Source organism: Rhinoderma darwinii, chromosome 4 (genome assembly GCF_050947455.1).
Source record: "Rhinoderma darwinii isolate aRhiDar2 chromosome 4, aRhiDar2.hap1, whole genome shotgun sequence".
NCBI lineage: Eukaryota > Metazoa > Chordata > Amphibia > Anura > Rhinodermatidae > Rhinoderma > Rhinoderma darwinii.
In genome coordinates, this window is record NC_134690.1 from 87,826,444 (window position 1) to 87,845,866 (window position 19,423).

At 42.7% G+C, this 19,423-nt stretch overlaps 1 protein-coding gene across 4 annotated transcripts in view; it reads right to left on the bottom strand.

The window, feature by feature from the left end:
* The window catches only part of GIGYF2 (GRB10 interacting GYF protein 2), a 169,083-nt gene that overhangs the window by 115,236 nt on the left and 34,424 nt on the right, over window positions 1-19,423 (bottom strand). For all 4 annotated transcript variants that reach the window (XM_075861326.1, XM_075861325.1, XM_075861327.1 and 1 more), the window contains exons 3-5: window positions 17,299-17,428; window positions 1,388-1,483; window positions 156-276 (exon numbers count right to left, since the gene is read on the bottom strand). In XM_075861326.1, the coding sequence (XP_075717441.1) occupies window positions 156-276; window positions 1,388-1,483; window positions 17,299-17,428 (347 nt within the window). The remainder of the gene's footprint in view (window positions 1-155; window positions 277-1,387; window positions 1,484-17,298; window positions 17,429-19,423) is intronic.

The window sequence follows — 19,423 nt, forward strand, 5'->3', positions numbered from 1 at the left end:
AAAATGTATCTTTTTACTAAATAAAAAAAAACACTGCTGTTACCGACATTACAGCGCCTATCACATTATGGAGGAGATGGGGCACTTATATTGTGGTGACAAAGCCTCTTTAAAGGTAAATATAGCCCATTTAGAAATCTGATAAACCAACTTACCTCTCCCTCTGGAGGAACTCCGACCTCTAGGAGCCCCTACTACCGTTCCCCCTCCTCCTCCACTGCCCCTCCCCATTAGGCGCAGCACAGCACCACTGTTAACAGACATAGAGAAGTTTCTCTGTTGAAATACAAATAAAAAGATTGAAATATTGTGAACCCCCCCCCCCCCTCCCAAAAAAAAAACATTGTTACAACATAAAAAATCTTTTGGGTTTTTTGTTTTTGTTATTAATTCAGTAAAGAATAGAGCTGTACTAGAGATTGAACAATAATATTTACTAGGACTATTGAACAATGCCTCCCACACAACGTTTTATATTCATTTCATAATTATCTATTTCTTAATATAAATGAAGTTATCAGAACTGACCCCTAAACAATCTGAAGATCTCATAACCCAGCAGGATCGTGGGAAATGTCTAATTTTGTATCTTACTGCTCTGCAGGCAATGTCAGCAGAATAGAGGCTTATGTTTGCTTAGGGAGGTATCAATGCCATATACTGCAGCTGCAGTCCCATGTCACTCCTGCAAGTAAATGAAGCAATCGCCAGAATAGTATTATATTTAAGGGGACCTGTCACCAGCATTTCACCTATTGAACGTTACTTATCCATCACTAACCGGTGCTATCAAATGGTCATTGCCGTTATTCCCTCTCCTAAACTCCTCAGACTGTAAATAACATTTTGCGCTTTTTATCGTAATAATCCGGTGTCCCTTTGTGCGCACACACTAGAAGAGGACATCAATGCACAAGCGCGGGATTGTGTGTGCTGGGGGAAGGCGTGGAGCTGTCAATCAAAAGTAAGGAGATGGGGTAAACTCGGAAAGACTTGAGGAATGAGGATTTGACTCTTTTCAAACGAACATATGACTCTTATGCTCATTTGCATACGGTGTGGGAACACTAAAAATACTGAATACTAAATCTACAGAGCCGACTAAGGCGATAATTATGGGTTATATAGAAATGATTTTTTACCCACTACCACCTGGTATTGTTTGTTTAATAGATGAAATGCAGGTGACATGTTCCCTTCAAGAGGGATTTCCCCCCCCCCCCCCCCCAAGAAAAACTTGATATACCATGTATGTCAGATAAATGGAACCTGTTTTTAGTCGCAGAAAATTTCTGCAAATAATCGTGTGACTACACCCTAAATCAGTAGAAGATCCAAATCTGTATTTCTACTGAACACAATTGTCTTTATGACCCTTAGATCTTACCTGCTCTTCTTCAGTAAATGGAACAAGTGCCAAAGGTAGTAGGGGCTCCTCATTCAAAATAGGCAGAAACTCTTTGTCCAGGAGATCTGAAGGAACCTACAAGACAAAATATCCTAGTTAGGTGTCTGCCTTTATTAACAACCAGCATAGACTGTAAATAAAAGGTTATAATCTACAAATCTACCCGGATTGTTAAACTCTACACAACACTATGTCGCTATAGGAATAAAAGTTATTGGTGTGGTGACACAAAAGAAGCCAAGTGGTGGAGTTGTAGACATCATAAGGTTCACATGCTCAGTAGTGTTGCAGGATATGAAGCAAAAAACGCATGTGAAACACACAAACTTTTGCTTCAATTGGCCACACAGTTGTCTTTCAAAAAGAATAGGGCAACTGAGACTGATGCCAGCTTGAGCGGAGAGCTCCAGCACCAAGCGACTGAGAACAGCATATTATATATAATTTCCAGATACTTACCTTCTCCTGGTGAGCCTAATTCATCCCTGATGATGACCCGCGACAAACGGCAGCATCGAAAGCAAGGGAAGCTGGAATTCTTTGATAAGGTGCGAGACACAAAAGGCGTGAAATCGGGAGCACCTCCATCCTCCACAGTCTCTGAGACAGCACCCTCCCGCTCATCGCGCTCTTCGCCTGAACAGCAATACTCATCTATTTAAGTCGGAGCGGAGCATACGTACCGCTACATCTCATCTGACTCCATCTGGCCGAGAGGAACATTTATGCTCCACGGGATGAGGACAACCTTCCTCCGCGTCACCTACCGACCGGAGTCCGGAAAAACAGAGGCAGAAACTTCAAGACTCGCCACGTGAGTTCTCAGAGGTGAGCCCTTCCCCACTTCATAGAACTGCGGCCTTGACAGGCTTCCAAACCTCAGACGAACCAGCTTCTGGCACATTGCTGAGGGATATGCTTTTAGCATTTAGTGCCTCTATGCACAAGGCATTTGTACAGCTTCTTTCCCCGCTACAAACCACGGTCACTGATCTTGAATCGAAGGTAGACAATGTGGAAAATAAAATTGGGGTCTTCTCACAATAACCTGGTAGACGCTCATAATGATTTAACTGATGAAATAGAGCAGATACGCACGAAAATAAACGATTTAGAAGACCGCTCAAGGTGGAATAATAATATTAAATTCCGAGGAATTCTGGAAGATATTACACAGCCAGATCTAAAGCCATATCTGCAGTCCTTCATTAAAGCCATGATGCCCATGTGCTCGCCTCATGATATTATAGACAGGGCTCACAGAGTTCCTCGTCCAAAACATTTACCGGATACAATGCCTAGAGATGTTCTGACGAGAATTCATTTTTTTCCATATTAAAGAATACCTTACGGACATAGCTAGACAAAAGAAAGAGCTTCCTTCTCTATACCAACAAGTGAAACATTTTGCAGATCTCTCTGCGGCTACCCTGCATTTGAGAAGGCATCTTGCTCCTATTACGACCATACTAATAGATCAGAAAGTTGCATACCGATGGGGGTTCCCGGTAAAGATCCTGATACTACGTAATGGGACTATGCACTCCATTTCGTCGTTCGAGGATGGCACCAAGTTGTTGCAAATGTGGAATCTACCATTGCCTGAGAGGATTGAGGACACTGAAAGACTCCCGTCTCACGTGAATCAGGATTGGCACACCGTAACACCTAGAAGGCAAACCAAACATTGACTTTTGTCATACATTTAGATGGTGCCTTAGGAGTTCTTTGACACACTCGGTGTGATACCATGGGTGGTAACCCCTTTACCCTGCTACAGCTATTTCAGCTGTATAAGTTCTACTTGTTTCTACTTTTATTTCTTGTTTATGTACTTAGAATTCATTTTTTTAGGCTTTTCAGGTTGTATGATTCAGAGAGCTTTTGTGCTTATAGGGCATCGTGTATATTTACTCAAAAGGTTTTTTTATTCCCTAGAGCATTTCTCCTTCTCAGGCAAACTATTTGATTACCGGACCTTTTGTATGGCCTTACGTAGAAATCTAAGTTTTTTCATGATACCACAATTTACCTGTCACCATGGTTCTTAAATTTGTTTCTTTGAATGTCAAAGGTCTGAATAGCCCCCATAAACGTACCTTAATGTGGAAGGAGGCTCTACAATCTAGAGGGGATATTTTTTGTGCACCGAAGACACATTCTAGCTAAAGATGCTCATAGACTCACACATACCCAATTCCCATATATCTTACAAGCGCATCACCTTAAAAGACAACGAGGAGTGATGCTGGCGATTAAAAATTCAGTCGCTCATACTTCTATCTCGACAATTATTGACCCACATGGTAGATTATACAGGTTTGTCAACTAAACAATACTTTGTACACCGTAGGTGTGGTGTATGCTCCTAAGCAACACCAGATTCGTTTTTTGGGTAAATTTATTCGGAGATTTAAGAAGGTGCAACTAGGTCACTTGGTATTATGCGGGGATTTTAATTTTTTTATTTATTTATTTTTTATTACATTAAAATTTTATTTTCTGAGCGCCGAGCATGGTACTGTCAAGGTTGCTGAAAGAGTTACCGCCGATCAGTGCAGCCCATTAACTCTTTCAGCACCCTGGACAGAAACATGCTCGGCGCACGGAAACGGAAACACTGAGTGCACACCGCCGCTAAAACTGGCACACGGATCAGTCACAAACGGCCGTGAAAACTGTGGCGGAAGTGTGCACGAGGCCTTAGCAATTTTCTAAATAAATTAAATCTTCCCACCCTTTCTCAACACCATCTGGAGGCCCTAAATTCCCCAATACAATTGTCAGAAATAGAGGATATCATTAAAGCCCTCCCTTTGCAGAAAGCTCCAGGTCCAGATGGTGTCACAAATATATATTATAGAACCTTTCTGGATATTTTGCTCCCACACTTGCACTCTACTCTTACACACGCCTCATGCTCTCAGCACTGATTGTTACACTCCCAAAGCCTTGGAAATCTCCAGACTCCCCACAGAATTTTAGACCAATATCGTTATTAAATACGGATCTCAAATTTACGCAAACATTTTGGCTAACGCCCTTGCACCATTATTACCCTCCTTGATAGGGGGGAGAACAAGTGGGTTTTGTCAAAGGCCGACAAATAACAGAAAATACCAGAAGGGTTCTCAATATTATGTATTTTGTACAGAGTTTGGGTAGGGCTTAGGTGATGGTAACTCTTGATGCGGAGAAGGCATTTGACCGAGTGCGGTGGTTGTTGGTCTTCTCGGTACTGGAAAAAATGGGAATACATGATGGGATATTGAAAGCAATTAGGGCACTGCATTCTACACCTTCTGCTAAAGTATTTGTAAATGGAGCACTATCTGACAGCTTTGATATTTCTAATGGAACCAGACAGGGGTGCCCCCTTTCTCCTTTGATATTTATACTGTCCATAGAACCATTAGATCAAGCGCTCAGATCGCACACAGACATTAAAGGGGTCCTCATAGGTGATCGACAGCACCATATTTCGCTATTTGCAGATGACATATTGTTGACTTTAGAACAACCGGAAACAGCAATGACTGTAATTAAGGAGTTTGGATCTCTCTCCCGCTACAAAATTAATGAGAATAAATCTCAAATTCTACCCTTTAACATCCATCCAGAAACACTAGATTCACTTAAAGAGGCTCTGTCATCAGATTTTGCAACCCCTATCTGCTATTGCAGCAGATCGGCGCTGCAATGTAGATTACAGTAACGTTTTTATTTTTAAAAAATGAGCATTTTTGGCCAAGTTATGACCATTTTTGTATTTATGCAAATGAGGCTTGCAAAAGTCCAACTGGGCGTGTTTAAAGTAAAAGTCCAACTGGGCGTGTATTATGTGCGTACATCGGGGCGTTTTTACTTCTTTTACTAGCTGGGCGCTCTGATGAGAAGTATCATCCACTTCTCTTCAGAACGCCCAGCTTCTGGCAGTGCAGACACAGCGTGTTCTCGAGAGATCACGCTGTGACGTCACTCACTTCCTGCCCCAGGTCCTGCATCGTGTCGGACGAGCGAGGACACATCGGCACCAGAGGCTACAGTTGATTCTGCCGCAGCATCGGCGTTTGCAGGTAAGTCGATGTAGCTACTTACCTGCAAACGCTGATGCTGCTGCAGAATCAACTGTAGCCTCTGGTGCCGATGTGTCCGACACGATGCAGGACCTGGGGCAGGAAGTGAGTGACGTCACAGCGTGATCTCTCGAGAACACGCTGTGTGTCTGCACTGCCAGAAGCTGGGCGTTCTGAAGAGAGGTGGATGATACTTCTCGTCAGAGCGCCCAGCTAGTAAAAGTAGTAAAAACGCCCCGATGTACGCACATAATACACGCCCACTTGGACTTTTACTTTAAACACGCCCAGTTGGACTTTTGCAAGCCTCATTTGCATAAATACAAAAATGGTCATAACTTGGTCAAAAATGCTCGTTTTTTAAAAAATAAAAACGTTACTGTAATCTACATTGCAGCGCCTATCTGCTGCAATAGCAGATAGGGGTTGCAAAATCTGGTGACAGAGCCTCTTTAAATCTAAATTCCCAATGGACTGGCAATCACAGCATGTAAAATATCTGGCCATAGAAGTCACCATCTCCATACAAGCTTTATATAAATTGAATTACATTCCCTTGTTGAGAACTATAGAAAAGGATATGGTGTTGTATAATAAATCTGAAATCTCATGAGTGGGTCGTATAGCTGCATTCAAAATGTTAATCTTGAATTTTTTTATTTATATATATATATATATATATATATATATATTTATTTAGAACAGTGCCTATTTGACTGCTTGTTCCTTCTTCAATAGGAGTACAGAAACTTTTAAATGCCTTTATTTGGAAGCCCGGCAGGCCTAGAATTGCTTCCTCAATCCTTAACAGAGATAATAAGTATGGAGGTCTGGGCCTGCCTAACATTCCTGACTACTTTTACGCAACTCGTATATCATTACTGAGAAATTGGTGGATTGGGAATGTATCTCAGCACTGGATACACAGAGACCTTTTTGGCACCGGGTCATAATTTGAGGGCATTGCTGATCGCTTCTCTGACCTCAATAGCCATACCCGCCCCTCTCCCCTACTTCTTTGTTCTATTGGAGAAAATTCCACTCTCCGTCTACCTACTCAAATTTCTCTACAGAACGTGAAACCTATTGAGATATTTTACATTGCTCTTCTTGATATAGATTTGAGATCTGAGGGAGAGGGAGAGAGAGAGAGATTGTATACCTAACTGATTTAATGGATGGTACTCAGTTGGTTCCATATTCTGATCTGACCCACAAACATGGGATTTCTCCGATTTCTACAAGTACCTGAGAATTCGACATCTATTATCTACTGTGGATCTGAGCCGACTTTCAGCCAATGCGGAGGAGTTTCAACTATGGTCAGCTCCATTAGCTACTCCCGTCCCCCTTAAACCTATTTATTCCTTATTGGGCTCTAAAAATTTGTTTATTAAAACCTCCCCCTTCCTTGCCTGGGAGAGAGATCTAGGCCAAACTTTTCCTGTTTCTCAATGGACTTACTCCTTGAAATTCATTGCTTCTACCTTCAAATGTGTTTCCCATTAGGAGTCTGCTGTCAAAACTGCTCTGAGATAGTATTATACACCTGCTAGATTGAGTCATATGTATCTCGGCTCTTCTAGTCTATACTGGAGAAAACGTGGACACAGAGGTACTCTCCTCCATATATTATGGTCCTGCCCTCATCTTACTTCTCTGTGGTCCTTGATCTTCCAACTTCTTTCCCGACTCTATCACCATCCCTAGCACTCCCCTTTATAGGTTTAAATGAGCTACCTGCAGATAGTAGAGTGATCGCTGCAAATGTCCTATTGGCTACTAAGCTGGCGATAACCAGGTATTGGAAAAGTGTAACCCTTCCCTCTATTGGTGAATTTTATAATATGCTCAATGTTACATGTGGCTATGAAAAAATGATAGCATATAAAGATCATAGATACCCACAATATGTGATGGATTGGAAGAGCTGGTCTCTTCTCCCTCAGAATTGTATACTCCCATGATGCATATTTGAAACTGAAATATCAAAAGCCTGAAGTTTTCTATTTTTCGGTTTTCTTTTTTATTTATGTCCTTCTGCCCTAGTTGAGGGGCACTATTTGTTTATATTTGATCTACACAACATATTTTACTCACTATGCGTGGTTTTCACTTTGTGTATGTATGCCATTACTTTGATCTGTACTGAATTTCCTCCCTCTAGGATACTATGTACATTATGTGATCCAATGCTCTTCTGTACAACCAGGTGTATACGGTTATTGTATTATGTGTTTTGTCTTGTAAAATAAATAAATTTTCAATAAAAATATTGATGGTTAAAAAGCGTAGGGTAATTCTCACCAAGATTTGTGAGATGTCGTTTAACCCCTTCACGACTGCCACACGGCTATATACGTTCTAACTGCTGATGCCCCGTGCAGTTTGCACGTGTATAAACATTGACAGCCTGGAACAGGTTTAACCCCTTAGTGACCAACAATACGCCTTTTCACGTTCGTCACTAATGGGCCTTAGGCAAGGCTGACGCCTTTTCACGTTGGCCCAGTCTAAGTCCTGCACGGGTCTCCCGTGCAGGCCGGAGCCGGGGCTCAGCTGTCTGATGACAGCTGAGCTCCTGCTCCAACGCCCGTGATCGCAGTTTACTTCGATCACGGCCGTTTAACCCGTTAAATGCCGCCGTCAATAGCGACCGCGGCATTTAACTTGTTTACAGAGGGAGTGCGCTCCCTCTGTCACCCATCGGCGGCCCGCAAATGCAATCGCGGGTCTCCGATGGGGTGTCATGGCAGCCGGGGGCTTGATAAAAGCCCCCAGGTCTGCCCTGGACATATGCCTGTTAGGACGCGTCGGAGGCACGTCCTAACAGATTGCCTGTCAGAATTACACTGACAGGCAATAATGCTCTGGTATACAAAGTATACCAAAGCATTATAGCAGCGATCTGAAGATCGTACAGTAAAGTCCCCTAGTGGGACTAATGAAATAAATAATAAATGTGAAATAAAGATTAATAAAAATTACAGTAAAAAAATAAATAAAACCATTTTTTCCCATAAAAAGTGGTTTTATTTAGTAAAAGAGTAAAAAATAAATAAAAAGTACCCATATATGGTATCGCCGCGACCGTAATGACTCCATTAATAAAGTTAATATGCAATTTAAACCGCAAGGTGAACACCGTAAAAAAAAACGCAAAAAACAATGGCGAAATTGCAATTTTTTGCCATTGCCCCCCAAAAAAAGTCATAATAAAAATGAAATCAATAAGTCCCATGCTCCCCAAAACAGTACCAATCAAAACTACGTCTCGTCCCGCAGAAAACAAGCCCAAAAAAATCACTACATTGATGGAAAAATAAAAAAGTTACGGCTCTTGGAAAGCGACGATGCAAAAACAAATAATTTTAGTTCAAAAGTGTTTTTATTGTGCAAAAGTCGTAAAACATAAAAAACCTCTACATATGTGGTATCGCCGCAATCGTACCGACCCATAGAATAAAGGTAACATGTTATTTACGTCGCACAGTGAACGGCGTCAATTTAAAAACGCATAGAACAATGGCGGAATTTCAGGTTTTTTTTATAATCCCTCGAAAAAAAAGTTAATAAAAGTTAATAAAATGGTGCTATTAAAAAGTACAACTAATCCCGCAAAAAACAAGTCCTCATACAGCTATGTAGATTAAAAAATAAAAAAGTTATAGCTCTTTGAATGCGACTATAGAAAAACAAATAAAATAGCTTGGTCATTAGGGCCTAAAATGGGCTGGTCACGAAGGGGTTAATGAGTGCAGTGCTGCTTCAGTGTGAGCAGTACTGCACTCATGTGGGCCAGGGCTTTGAGAGCCCCGGAATACACCCCTTCCACTGTAGATAGTGCCACCCACTACACCCTGTAGGCAGCGCAAAACCCTCTGTAGATAGCGCCACCTAAGCTCCCTCCAGCATCGGAATCCCCAGCCAGCACTCTGGCGGAGATTCCCCTCCTAGAGGTAGCCCCCCGCCGTCTCTCCATCCCCGCTGTAAATAGTGCCGTAAATTTGGAAGGTGACGTTTAGAGGCTCTCTGTAGGATCGGAATCCCTGGCCGACACTCTGGCCAGGGATTCCGCTACTGGAGAAGCCCCTGGTGTCACTATCTATATATGGACAATGACATCAGGGTCTCTCTCTAGGAGCGGAATCCACGGTGTCCGATCGCTCTGTGCAGGGGAGTTAACCCCTGAGATCACTCCATATATGGACAGAGACATCAGGGGCTTCCTGTAGGAGCGGAATCTTCAGCCAGAGGAATTCTGCTCCTACAGGGAGCTACAGTGGTGCTATTTATGGGAAGGGAGAGCCATTTACAGGGGGGGGGGGGGGGGGGGGCCCATCTGCAGCGGGGATGTTGCTAAATACAGGGGGGGATGTTGCGGTCTACAGGGGAATGGCGCTATTTACAGGGGGGTGTGGAGCTATCTACATGGGTACTGTAGCATTATATTGTCACTACCTACATGGGACTCTGTGGCGCTATCAACATGGGCACTGTATGTGGCACTATGTGGGCATTATCTACAGGGAGAACTGTGGCACTATTTACATTGGGCACTATCTATGTGGGCAATAAAGGCACTAGCTATAGTGGTATTGCATCACTAGCTATATGGGCACTGTGGTGTTTTCAGGGGGGTTGGGACAAAAAACCCTAACGAATAAAATTCATCCATTTTTTTTTTTTAACATCCATGAAAAACCGATGGCAAATGGCAGTTAAAAACGGTCAGACAGGGGGTGGTGCGTGGCCTGGACCTTGATGTGAGCGGACGCACGGAGTAAGAGCTCCCGCTCGGCAATTCGCTTGGACACAATTATCCTGCTAATACCAGCCGGTTGATGCATGCAGACACCCTCTGTAGTGCCAGCAAGGTATAGTGACTACAGGGGTGAACTTAGGAAGCTGATCCCATGACCCGCACAAAAAAATCCCTTATCGAAGGGGGAGACCACATGGCACAAATTGGCGCCGGCTCTCAAACTCCCAGGCAGCTGAGGCAAACGGAACGAGCTGCGGAAGCAGCGGCGAGACTGGAGCAATATGCTAGACCCTCTGCCTCTACAACCTGCAAGGATAGAGCTGTGCTTGCAGTGGCTGATATGCTGGTGGATGAAGCGGACGACACTGGTGAGGAAGAGGAGGAGGCAGGTAGTGTCGGGAATATACTGGGCTCCGGGACGGACATGATGGCGCATGCTGGTTGATTTCTGCCCCAGAACCGACTTTAAGGGGCATTATGCTGGCGGTCACTACCAGCAACACCAATGTTTCCATGCTGGTCTCACAGATGGGGAAAGTGACTGCTGACTTTTCATTTTTGAGACATGATGTTAAAAAAAAAAAAAAAAAAATCTCTGACCGGACGACTGAGGTGGAAGGCAGAGTGAGTGATATGGAGGATGCCCTAACGCCTGCCTTGTGGGATATACGCCACCATGACCATGCTATTGCAGGATTGGTAGCTAAAGCCGATGACCTAGAAAATAGGCTTCGTAGGAATAATGTGCGAATAGTAGGAATGCCGGAGAAGGTGGAGAATTAAAATGTAAAAACGGGAAAAAAGGCACTTTAATTCTGTCACCTTGGCATCTCCATGGGAGTTTGCGTTTGGGATTGGCAGCAGCTTATTCACACAAATTACATGCCGGTAATTTGCTACTTTACAGGTGAGCATTTATGTCCCATTTTTGCTCCCTTATTTATTGATTCCGCTACTTTTGGCGCCGTGTCTTTTTGCCTTTTCTTTTAGGAGAAGGTGGAGGGAATGGATCCCACTACCTATTTTGAATCTTGGCTTTTGAATACCTTTGGAAAGGAGACTTAGTCACCACTATATGCAGTGGAGCGGGCGCACAGAGTGCCAACACGACCGCTGCCTGAATGTGCTCCACCTAAGACTGTACTAGCCACACTGCTGCATTATAGAGATTGTGATGTTATTCTGAAAAAGGCCAGAGAAATGCCTAATATATCTGTCAATGGCTGCAAGACTGCTTTTTATCCTGATTACTCCAGACATACAAAAAAGAAGGGCCAAATTCACGGATGTCAAGCGTCATCTTCGTGTTCTTCAAGTACCCTACGCCATGTTGTATCCTGCACGTCTTCGTGTGGTAGTTATGGGTTCTACCCACTTTTTTGAAACGCCTAAAGTGGCCTTGGAATGGATGGATAGATGGGAGCAAAGATTACGGCGAGAAGGCCGTGGAGTCAACAGGAATGATGGATGATGCTGAATACCCGTCGCTTGCTTTCGTGGGATGTCTGGGTGCATTGAAACGGACGCGCTGAAAGTTCACCAATTGTTGATACGTTCAGTCGAGTGGGGCTGGATTTACATCTTCTATCATGCGGACACCTTGCCGATGTTACTCTTTTGGAGGTCGTAGGGTGGACTCGTGCTCTCGCCTGAGGTTCTTGCTCGGGTGGTTTCATATTATTGTATACGTTTTTTTCAATGGTATTGCTGATACTGTTTGTTCGGGAAGGGAAGGGGAGGGATTGGTACACCTGGGGTGGGTTTATGCTATGTCATTTTTCTATGTTTGTATATCTAAATCGTATATTTCTCCTTCCGGGAGGTAGATGGAAGGGTGGGATGTATAGCTCTATGCATTTTTTTAGTTCTGTTTCCTATATTGCTGATGGCTGATCAAATAACGATTATCTCTTGGAATAGAAGGGGTATGGGTGATCCGGTTAAGAGAAGGGCCATTTTTGAATAGGTTAACACTCAAACCATCTATTGTTAGTTTTCAGGAAACACATCTAACCAGAGATACTGTACAAGAGGCAAAAAGAGCGTGGATTGGGCATGCCTATCATACCACTCACACTGGGACTTCCCGAGTGGGTCTGCATTCTTATACATAAAATGATTCCTTTTAGCTGTATGGAAGATGACAGATAATGAAGGCAGAAACATTTGTAAACATTGTAGTATTTACGGTGTGGAGTGTGTTCTAGCTGCGGTGTATGTGCCTCCTCCATATTCTAGAGTGGTTCTCAAAGTTCTGGCCTTTACTAGTAGGTTCATGGGAATTCCTATGATTCTGATGAGAGATTTTAACAACTTGATGAATTACTGTTGGGACAAATTGCATATAGAGGTCAGTTTGATGAGAGATGAACTAACGCGGTTTGGGCATATGATAAGGGAATCCTCGTTAATAGATATCTGGCAAACTAAACATCCACAGACTAGAGCATTTTCTTGCCATTCTGCTACATTTAACTCCATGCCTAGAATCGATTATATGTTCATTACTGACATTTTTTTGTCTAGAATTCGCTCGAATATTTGAGTAGAACATTGTCTGATCATTCACCTATCCTTAGAAGAGCGGATTTCTCGAGTTCAGCTAGACAGGGTACTCAAATGTGGAAAGTAAATGCATTTTGGCTCCTGCTGTTGAATACGGAAGATATCATTAACCATATTACGGAGTATTTTCATTTTAATAACGGTACCGCATCTTGCAATATGGTGTGAGACGCCATGAAGGCTTCAGTTCGTGGGATCCTCATTAAACTTAGTCTGAGGAAACGAAAAACTAGAAAGCTGGGGGTAGCAATGAGACGCAGGGTGGATGAAACTGAAATGGCATTTATGCAATGCCTGAGTGAAGGGACAAACACCGTGGAGGGAGGCTAGGGAGGCCCTGCGGTCCTACCTTTTAACAAAGGCAGAGAATAAAAGATACTTCTCTAGACAGTTTCGTTTTGAGGAAGGGGATAGGGCTGGCCATATGCCAGCTAATATTGTAAAATCACAGGAAGGGTCTTCGTATGTGTCATCTATAGTTACCTCTCAGAGAGCTCTGGTGTCAGAAACCTCACAAATACTTGGTGTTCCACTTCTATAAGAATTTGTATAAATCTAAACTTACTGTAACGACTGAACAGATTGAGCAATTTCTTTCTGGCACGTGTCTAAATGTACTGTCGGATGAGGATAAGGATTTCTTAGAGACACCGCTGACTCTGGAGGAGTTACAAAAAGCTGCTGCCTCTTTGGCCAATAAGGCGCCGGGGTTGGATGGACTGCCAGTGGAACTGTATAAAGTATTTGGGGATATATTGCTCCCGAAACTATTGACGGTGTTTGGAGATGCCTTGATATTAGGACTCCTACCCGGTACTATGCAAGAAGCTATAATAGTCGTACTGTTGAAGCCTGCAAAAGATCCACTTATGCCAGATTCGTACAGACCAATTTCCCTGTTACCAGTTGATGTTAAAATTATTGCAAAGGCCTTGGCCGTGCATCTTTCTAAGGTTATTGCTAGTCTGATATATATGAATCAGACTAGCTTCATGCCCGCGAAGTCTACGGCCATTAACCTTAGGCGATTGTATTTAAACCTGCAGATTCCAGTGGATAATCCCGGGAAATGTGCTGTGTGCTCCCTAAACGCGGCCTAAGGCCTTTTGACATTATATAGCTGGATTTTCTTTGGAGGGTCTTAGAGCGAATGGGGATTGGGGAAAGATTCATAGCCTCTGTTCGTCTCTTATATAAGGCTGCTGTGGCACGAGCACGGGTGAATGGTGATTTGACTGAACCGTTTGTGCTGGGTAGGGGGTACTCGACGGGGATGTCCTTTATCCCCGTTACTATTTGCGATTGCAATAGAGCCATTGGCGACCAATATCCGACAGCATCTGGGGATTGTGGGTTTTCGTCGTGGTGGGATAGAGGAAAGATTAGCCCTGTATGCTGACTACATGCTCCTCTTCCTGGGCGACACGGGTCATACTTTGGAAAACTTAATTAGTGTCATCAGACAATATGGATCCTATTCTGGGTTAACCATTAATTGGACTAAATCTGACTTGCTCCCGCTAGATGAACCCCTGGTAGACCAATAGGGAACATATCCCACTACAATGTGCTACGGTTATTAAATATTTGGGGATAAGGACATCAACAGTGTTGACAGACTTCGAATGCCTAAATTTGGATCCCCTGATCACTAAATGTAGACAAAAACCAGTGGCCTGGTGTGGGTTACCTATATCATTAATAAGACGTACAAATCTCATTAAGATGGTGTGGATGCCCCAGCTGTTATACTTTCTGCACAATTGACCAGTTTTGATACCCCAACGCTTTTTCCTGACGGTCAATCGGATGTTTCGAGATCTTATATGGAGGAAGGGACATGTACGTATAAAGCTAGACACCTTACAGAGAGGAAAGACAGAAGGAGGTTTGGCAGCCCCTAATCCAGGGATCTATTATCTAGCGGCACAGTTACAGCACCTTAGGGGATGGGGACTGGAAGAATTGGGCAGTGAAAATAAAAACAATCCTTTTACTTCAATAAGACGTAGCTTTAGCTCAAAAATTTTTATTTTCTCAACAAATAAAGGAAAAAAATAACCCAACATTTGTAAAGCAATTTCTCCCGAGTACGGCAATACCCCATATGCGGTCATAAACTGCTGTTTGGGCACACGGCAGGGCTCAGAAGGGAAGGAGCGCCATTTGGAGTGCAGATTTTGCTGGATTGCTTTCTGGGCTCAATGCATTCACCTAGGGGTGTAGTGAGTATGTTAACCCTGCAGGTGTTTTGTAGAAATTAGTGTGCACTCGATGTTGCAGAGTGAAAATAGGATTTTTTTCCATAGATATGCCAATATGTGGTGCCCAGCTTGTGCCACCATAACAAGACAGCTCTCTAATTATTATGCAGTGTTTCCTGGTTTTAGAAACACCCTACATGTGACCCTAATCTTTTGCCTGGACATTTGACAGGGCTCAGGAGTGAAAGTGTACCATGTAAAATAGAGGCCTAATTTGGCGACTTCGTATTGGTTCACAATTGCAGAGGCTCAGATGTGAAATAAAAAAAAGAAAGTGGACCCCATTTGGAAACTACACCCCTCAAGGCATTTATTAAGGGGTGTAGTGAGCATTTTCACCCCACAGGTCTTTTCCATAAATGAATGCGCTGCGGATGGTGCAAATTAAAAATTAATATTTTTCCCCAGTATTGCCAATTCAGTGGCAAGTATGTCGTGCCCAGCTTATGCCACTGGAGACACATCCCAAAAACTGCTGTATTGCTGGTGTTGCCGTTTATAATGTGGGGGTATATATAAGCTGGGCAGAGGACATCAGGGACATAGTCAGGTGGTATAATAATGGGGTAAAAAAAAACAAGAAAAATGATCCATAGATGTGTGTTACGCTGTAAAGCAATCCTTTCTGCACAGGCCAGTGTCACACGGATATATGGCGTCCTTTCTTATGCCCCTTTTGCACCTTTGCAGTTTGGGGAATTTTGCTAGGAAAGTGTTGTCCTGGTATAATACGGGCACCGTCGCTTCAAGCGGATATTTTTGGGCCCTCCCCTTCCTGGTTCCCTAACTTTAGGGCCTTGATAAATCGCCTCTTGAAACAGAAGAAATGTTCCCCTCGGGCTGCACAATTGCATATTTTTTATTTCCTGACTTATTGGAGCCTTAACGAATTTTATTTTTTCATAGACGTAGTGCTATGAGGGCTTTTTTTTTTGCGGGACAAGCTGTAGTTATTATTGGTACCATATTGGGGTACATGTGACTTTTTGATCTCCTTTTATCCTATTTTTGAGAGGCAAGGTGACAAAAAAAAACAGCAATTCTGGCATCGGTTTTTTTAGGGTTTTTTATACAGCGTTCACCATGCGTTATAAATTACATGTTACCTTTATTCTGCGGGTCAGTCCAATTCCGGCGATACCTAATTTATAGCACTGTTTTTGTTTTATAACGTTTTGCACAATAAAATTACTTTTGTAAAGAGAATGTGTTTTTTCTGTCGCCATGTTATGAGAACCATAACTTAACTTTTTTGTCGACGGGAGGAAAAAAATACATTCGTGTGCATGAGGCGTTGGAACACAAAATAACCTCTAAATAAACTCTCTTAAAGAGGCTCTGTCACCAGATTTTGCAACCCCTATCTGCTATTGCAGCAGATAGGCGCTGCAATGTAGATTACAGTAACGTTTTTATTTTTAAAAAACGAGCATTTTTGGCCAAGTTATGACCATTTTTGTAGTTATGCAAATGAGGCTTGCAAAAGTCCAAGTGGGCGTGTTTAAAAGTAAAAGTCCAAGTGGGCGTGTATTATGTGCGTACATCGGGGCGTTTTTAATACTTTTACTAGCTGGGTGTTCTGACGAGAAGTATCATCCACTTCTCTTCAGAACGCCCAGCTTCTGGCAGTGCAGACACAGCGTGTTCTCGAGAGATCACGCTGTGTCGTCACTCACAGGTCCTGCATCGTGTCGGACACATCGGCACCAGAGGCTTCAGTTGATTCTGCAGCAGCATCGGCGTTAGCAGGTAAGTCGATGTAGCTACTTACCTGCAAACGCTGATGCTGCTGCAGAATCAACTGTAGCCTCTGGTGCCGATGTGTCCTCGCTTGTCTGACACGATGCAGGACCTGTGAGTGACGTCACAGCAGTGATCAGGCAAAAGCTGGGCGTTCTGAAGAGAAGTGGATGATACTTCTTGTCAGAACGCCCAGCTAGTAAAAGTATTAAAAACGCCCCGATGTACGCACATAATACACGCCCACTTGGACTTTTACTTTTAAACACACCCACTTGGACTTTTGCAAGCCTCATTTGCATAACTACAAAAATGGTCATAACTTGTCCAAAAATGCTCGTTTTTTAAAAATAAAAACATTACTGTAATCTACATTGCAGCGCCGATCTGCTGCAATAGCAGATAGGGGTTGCAAAATCTGGTGACAGAGCCTCTTTAAAACGAAGACTAAACATTTATTGACTGACACATCTGGCTTACCTTATTATCCTTTACATAAAGTGCTAGCATCTCTTCCCGACCGTACCGATAGTCTGCAAGTTTATACTTTGGCAATGCTGGGGAGAGGGGTGGAGATATAACAGAGCCCCCACTTGACAAAGCCCTAAGCCTAAAAACAAAACGAAAACACATATGACTTGAATATTAGTAAGACGCTATAGTTTTACATAAATGATCACAAGGTTACATAAAACGCAACATTCCATGCCATGCAACACATTCAAAATTGGTGGACTTTTTTGGGCCGGCTAAATCTATTGTGGGCAAAATTGGATTTTTGGGTTGTCTGGAGATATACTTTAACCCCTTCCCCCAGCTTGCATTCTGTGCCCTAATGTCCAAGCAATTTTTTTTAGTTTTTCCATCGTCACATTCAAAGAGTTATAACTTTTTCATTTTCACGTGGACACGGCTGTATGAGGACTTGTTTATTGCGGGTTGGGTTGTATTTTTCAATGGCATCGTTTTGGGGTATATAGAATTTTTTTATAAATGGTTTTTTTTGGGGGGGGGGGGGGAGATATAAAAAAAACCCAGCAATTTAGCCATAGTTCTATGCATTTTACATTTACGCAGTTTACCGTGCGGCATAAATAACAAGCTACCTTTATTCTATGGTTCGGTTTGATTACGGCGATACCAAATATGTACAGGTTTATGTTTTACTACTTTTGCACAGTAAAACCACTTTTTAACTAAAATAATTTTATTTTGCATCGTCACTTTCCAAGAGCAATAACTTTTTTTATTTTTCCGTCAATCTCGCCAAGTGAGGGCTTGTTTTTTGCTACCATTTTGGGGTACATGGGACTTATTAACCTTTTATTATTTTTTTTGGGGGGGGGGGGAATGGGCAAAAAAATAGCAATTATGCAGCTTCTTTTTACAGCATTCACCTTGAGGTTTAAATCATATGCTAACTTTATTTTTTGGGTCATTACAATTGCGGAGATACCATATATGTGTCGTTTTTTTGTTGTTTTTTTTAAGCTTTTACTAAATAAAAACTTTATGGGGAAAAAAAATGTTTTTTTTGTGTGTATCTTTTTATTAATTTTAATTTCGCATTAATTCTTTTTTCAGTCCCACTAGGGGATTTCACTATGGGATTTTTAGATCGCAGATAAAATGCTTTGGTATACTTCGTATACCAGAACATTACTGCCTGTCGGTGTAATACTGACAGGCATCGATCAGGACGTGCCTCCGGCACGTCCCAATCGGTATGTAGCCAGGTCAGACAAGTGTGCCTTTGTTAGGCCCCCGGCTGCCAATGGCACCCGATCGGATGCCCGCAATTGCCGATGGGTGACAGAGGGAGCTCCCTCCCTCTGAAAACAACTAAAATGCAGCGGTCACTACTGCACCCCTCAAAGTATTCGGAACAGAATTTAGAAGGTTCCCTAACCCTTTTGGGGTTTCATAGGAATTAAAGCAAATTGGAAGTGAAATGTATTAACTAATTTTTTTTGCAGACAATCTGTTTTGATTCATTTTTTTCTGTAACACTGAAGGTTTTACAAGAGAAACACAATTCAATATTTATTGCCCAGATTCTGCAGTTTTTAGAAATATCTGACATGTGGCCCTAGTTTGCTACTGGATTGAAACACAGGCCTCAGGATCAAAGAAGCACCTAGAGGATTTTGGGGCCTCCATTTTATTAGAATATATTTTAGGCACCATGTCAGGTTTGAAGGCTACATTCACACGAGCGTATCAGATTGACCTGTGTGAAAAACACACGTGAATCTGGTCGGTGCGTGTTGCGTTACGCATCAGTGTGCTTTGCGCGTGGCATGCGTTATTCACGCACTCAAAGCACATCCTTTTTTTAATATTATTTTCAATTGAATTGATGCGCAAATCACGCACCGCACACGGATGTGCTTCCAAGTGCGGTGCGTGGTATTCACGCACCCATTGACTTCAATGGACGCGTAGGTGCGTAATAACGGACTCTCGCACAAGTGAACGGCAACATTGAAATCAATGGGTCCGTGTGCTGCGCGTGATTTCCATGCGCAGCACACGGACGTTATTCACGTTCGTCTGAATAAGCCCTTATACATACCAATTAGTGTTTCATTTTGCATTTTATAAA